The sequence below is a fragment of the Papaver somniferum genome, chromosome 3, assembly GCF_003573695.1.
Source record: "Papaver somniferum cultivar HN1 chromosome 3, ASM357369v1, whole genome shotgun sequence".
NCBI lineage: Eukaryota > Viridiplantae > Streptophyta > Magnoliopsida > Ranunculales > Papaveraceae > Papaver > Papaver somniferum.
Window position 1 is genome coordinate 85,276,507 of NC_039360.1, and position 4,436 is coordinate 85,280,942.

The window sequence follows — 4,436 nt, forward strand, 5'->3', positions numbered from 1 at the left end:
GATGTAGAGCGTGGATTTGGTGTACTGCAACAACAATTTGCCATTGTCAAACAACCTGCACGAATGTGGAACCCGGATGTGCTTGCCTATATAATGAAAACGGTTATTATTTTACATAATATGATAGTGGAGGATGAGCGTCTTCCCGGTGATTGGCCACATGAATATGACTCACGTAGCAGGTCGGCACCGGTGAATATATCGAGGGTAGGTACTGAGGAACTTTCCAGAATGAGAGCTGCACATCGGCGTCATGCTATACACAATAAAGAAACACATTTTCGCTTGCGTCAAGATTTAATCGAACACATATGGTCAAATTTTGGAGATAATTATTAAGTTGGGATGGAAATATGTTGTATCGTATTTCTTCATCGAAAAATATGTTGTAACGTTGCTTACTAATGTACTATTTATCATATAAAAATTAAAATTCACTAAAATTGACTAAAACTCACTAATTTTTTTATTAATGATAAATATTAAGGTTCAACTAATTCGGTCATGCTTTAAGATTGGTTTCTTTTGCGTTGTAGTATTTCCATCTTTCGAAGTTCGAAGTACTCTCTTGTTACAGTGTCCAATGTAGAGACATCCTTCAACATTATGGCCAAGTCATCGTCCGCTTCTTTCTTTAAATCGAGTTTTTCTTGCCTAGCTTGTTTCGCCGCAAACTTTGCCGCAGACTTAGCTTGTATCGCCGCAAACTTTGCCGCAGACTTAGCTTGTATTGCTTCAAACTCAGCTTGTCTCTGTCCCATCTTCATTAGTGATTGTGCTTTGTAATGTTCATTGAAACTTTGCTGCTCCTTAATTATATCCTCTAGCATTTCCTCCTGGGCATTGGATTTTGCTCTCCCTGTTTTCTTTAGTTGTTTCGATGCTTTCTTCCCCAACTGACGCTTACGTGTGTTCTCTATATCTCCAATATCTAGATCATCACTGGACTCGCCTGGAATTGTTTCCTCAATATCAGCGTTTTCCTCACCACTCTGAGAATCTTCCATTTCTTGGCCTGAATCAAACACAAACGTCGACCGTCCTGAATATTTGATACTATCTTTTAGAATTTCGTAGCACTCTTCGTGCTTAAATTTTTTGGTACCATTACTTTCTTTGAATCGCTTTCTTATCTCTTCAACCTGTTATTATTTTCAATACTCATCAGTTCCAATTACATGTATATAATTATTAAGGGTGCAAAAATTGACGATTACTTACCCTCGAGACTTCATTCCATCCGCTATGATATTCACCATCAACTTCCAACACTTTTGCAGAATAAAGTGAAACCTGTCTACTGATTCCCTGAAATCGACTCTGGATAGAAGTCCAAGTACGTTTTGGTTTACAAGGCAGGGCTTCTTCCAACTTATCTTTGATCCGACTCCATAATACTCTTTCTGGTTGATCGGTTCCGGTAGCAGAATCTTGAGATATGGCTAAATGGATTCTACATATCATTGTATCTTCTTCTGTTGTAAAATTGGGACCTCGTGGTGCCATATTTCTATATTTCTTGAAATAGAAATTATAAATGATAAGATTATGCAGAAATAAGTTTGTCAAATGCTATATATAGATATACGAAAGAGCCGTTGCAATCTATAAAACGGTCGGAAAATCAGAAAACCAAAATCAGAATTCCAAAATATAACCGTTGGCGCACGTAATACATGCGCCTGGTAACGGACGCTCGTAATACATGCGCTCCGAACAAACGCTCATAATACGAGCGTCCGTCCCAGACGCTCGTAAAACATGCGCCCACTCCAGACGGTCCTAATATATGCGCCCATCCCAGACGCTTCTAAAACATGCGCCCACTCCATACGGTCGTAATATATGCGCCTCACTCATACGCCCATAAAACATGCGTCTCACTCATACGCCCATAAAACATGCGTCTCACACAGACGTTAATAATACGTCCGTCTCCCGCATACGGTCATAATACATGCGCCCGGAGCAGGCGCTTTTAGTAACTGCGTCCAAACCAGGCGTTTTTAATAACTGCGTCTGCTATGGGGCGTAGGTTTTATCTACGTATGGCCCGGCGGTGTTTATAATAACGCCTAACTCAAACGCTCTATATACATCCGCCCCATTATCATACGTTATTTATAAGTACGCCCGATGTGGAGCGTCCACTATACTTCCGTCTGAAATCATACGCCCACTATACTTCCGTCCCACTATAATCATTTTAGTCTCGGTTGGCGACCACATTTGGTCGCAAACCCTAATTAACTGGACTAAATATGGTTTTAGTCAGTACCACTGCGGCTGAATTTGGGACCAAATTTGGGTATAGTCCCCAAATTTGGTCATGACTGTGGTTGCTCTAAGCACATGCAATTTACTTAGTTTAATTATACTACTTCTTTAATCTAACTCTTGGGAACACTTCGAGCTTGGACCCAAAAAGAACTGTTTTTTATTTTTTTCTACAGTAGTTATTAATTACTTAAACAAATGCAAACGAAACACACTCAACGAGGGCTTTTAGGAGGATATTTTTTACTTCTAATTGCACGCTAACTTCTTTTTGAGCATAAAATTGTAAAGACCATGTGGAGTCCACCTTTAATCACATATTACCTTGAGAATGATACTTTCACATTAGTTAATTACAGTTAGATTAGTTTGTCATTAAACGACTAAAACATAAAATATTAGCACCTTACACGATTAGTTAACCCTGACCATTTGATCGGTGGGTTCTATTTTGGGTATCAATCCAAAGCCATTATACATGTTAAGATTTATTAAAATAATAATTCTTTACATTTGAACGACACAATCATGTTCTCAATGTGTCTTGCTAAATGCACCCTGACCGAGGCCCTATCATTTCATGACCAGCTCTAGGATTAAGCCTATGTAAGAGGTGAAGTTTGGCTTTGGAGCTTTTTCCAATAAGTTTTTTTAATGGTTTGGTTTTGGTTGATAATTGTGCTCCTACTCTCAGTGTTAACAATCTTAGAGTTTGTTGTTTTTGATCGATTATGTCCAAAATCTCAGTACATCTTGTTATGCATAATAGATTAGGTTCCGCGAGAATGCTAGTACAGAAAGAACAACTAGATTACTAGAATGCAAGTGAAGATTGAGGAACCCTATAACAATGATTATAATTACGAACTAAAGATTCTCATCTAGATAATTGTTGAATCAGGATTACTTAAAAATTGAGTTATCAAGATTCCCATGACCATCTTTTAGTATTTAAACAAAAAAAGAAGAAGAAAAATAAACCGTATAAAAGATTATAATGTTAATAAAATCTTCAACCACATGCAAAGGATTTAGAAGAATTGATTTATTAAAATGGTGAGCTAGTTTGTATCTAATGGTATTGTTAATTTCCGTTCACACGCTTGAAATGGTTCATATATCATAATCAAATGACCATGTTAGATAGATAGCTACTAAATTGTTGAATGAGTCAAATGGATCATGTGATAGATAGATCTTGAATGATTACAAGTCCCTTAAGTATACTACTGTAAATTTGTCCCGAAATAAGCGACGCTTTCTGTTTTAAAAAACAAAGAAAAAAGGTGACACTTTTCTCTTTTAAGTTTTATACTAAGTATTTTAATAATCAGTCAAAAAAAAAAATGTAAATATTGTAAGGTTGATTGTGTAAGTTAAAATATTTCCCAACGATATAAGATTTACAAATACCCAATTTTTAGTCCAAGATCTGCATTACTTTTGAGTTTTACTGCACTAAGATTGTTTCTAATAGGGCAATTCATTCAACCAAACAACATTTTTATATGGATAAATCTTGTTAGCTTCATCTCATGTGAGCAACAAAAGTACACAGAAATGACAAAGAAGCTTAAACAAACTTTAATACTAATCAAACTAGCGACTCTAAGATTACAACAAAGAATTATACTAATCAACTCTACAATTTCGATCATTTTCCTATAAAGAGCACATGAATTGTTTGGAAAGAACTAATTTCTTCATACCAATTAACAATCCTGCGAAAGACAAAAGAGTTATGATCATAGTTTGATCTCTCCATCTCTGAGGGTTCTATTGGTAATGGTTTGTCGAAGTATTAATTTCTTCCAAACCTCTCAGACCTTTCTTGGTCATGGGGTAACAAAGTAACTGAAAAAGATCAAAATATGAAGTAGTCGTCTGAGATAAAATCTTGCAATTGTTTCTCTTTGAGTCAATTGATCTTGAATTTCTTTTTTAGATTATAGTTGTTGTTATTGTTGTTGTAGTGAGAGTTGTCGTAATTGCTACCACTGACATATTTGAAACTAGTGATTCAATTTCTACGTTGCTGCTACAAGAGTTGGTAATGAATAAATTGTTGAAACCAAAATAACAGAATTTGTTGATGAAGAAAAAGATGCAATATGGTTGAAACAAAGGAAATCGACCTATTTTCCTTGCGCATAATGAAA

At 36.0% G+C, this 4,436-nt stretch overlaps 2 protein-coding genes across 2 annotated transcripts; both read right to left on the reverse strand.

The window, feature by feature from the left end:
• Window positions 1–402: 402 nt before the first annotated feature.
• On the reverse strand, window positions 403–1,094 carry LOC113361430. The gene is made up of 2 exons (XM_026604680.1): window positions 708–1,094; window positions 403–674 (listed from the first exon to the last, which is right to left on the reverse strand). Exons 1-2 carry the CDS (start codon window positions 1,005–1,007, stop codon window positions 510–512), a joined length of 465 nt encoding a protein of 154 aa, XP_026460465.1. The 5' UTR covers window positions 1,008–1,094; the 3' UTR covers window positions 403–509.
• LOC113359695 lies at window positions 1,021–1,592 on the reverse strand. The gene is made up of 3 exons (XM_026603287.1): window positions 1,222–1,592; window positions 1,090–1,142; window positions 1,021–1,042 (listed from the first exon to the last, which is right to left on the reverse strand). The coding sequence occupies exons 1-3, from the start codon at window positions 1,504–1,506 to the stop codon at window positions 1,021–1,023; spliced, it is 360 nt and encodes a 119-aa protein (XP_026459072.1). The 5' UTR covers window positions 1,507–1,592.
• Window positions 1,593–4,436: the final 2,844 nt, after the last annotated feature.

Bases quoted from the DNA above. Each gene is read 5' to 3' on its own strand.
- LOC113359695 (XM_026603287.1), bottom strand. From the start codon at position 1,506: ATGGCACCACGAGGTCCCAATTTTACAACAGAAGAAGATACAATGATA. The intron at 1,143-1,221 runs GTAAGTAATCGT...AAATAATAACAG, and splicing joins GATGGAATGAAGTCTCGAGG to GTTGAAGAGATAAGAAAGCG. The intron at 1,043-1,089 runs GCACGAAGAGTG...TCAAATATTCAG, and splicing joins AATGGTACCAAAAAATTTAA to GACGGTCGACGTTTGTGTTT.
- LOC113361430 (XM_026604680.1), bottom strand. From the start codon at position 1,007: ATGGAAGATTCTCAGAGTGGTGAGGAAAACGCTGATATTGAGGAAACA. The intron at 675-707 runs TTTGCGGCGATA...TCTGCGGCAAAG, and splicing joins AAGCTAAGTCTGCGGCAAAG to TTTGCGGCGAAACAAGCTAG.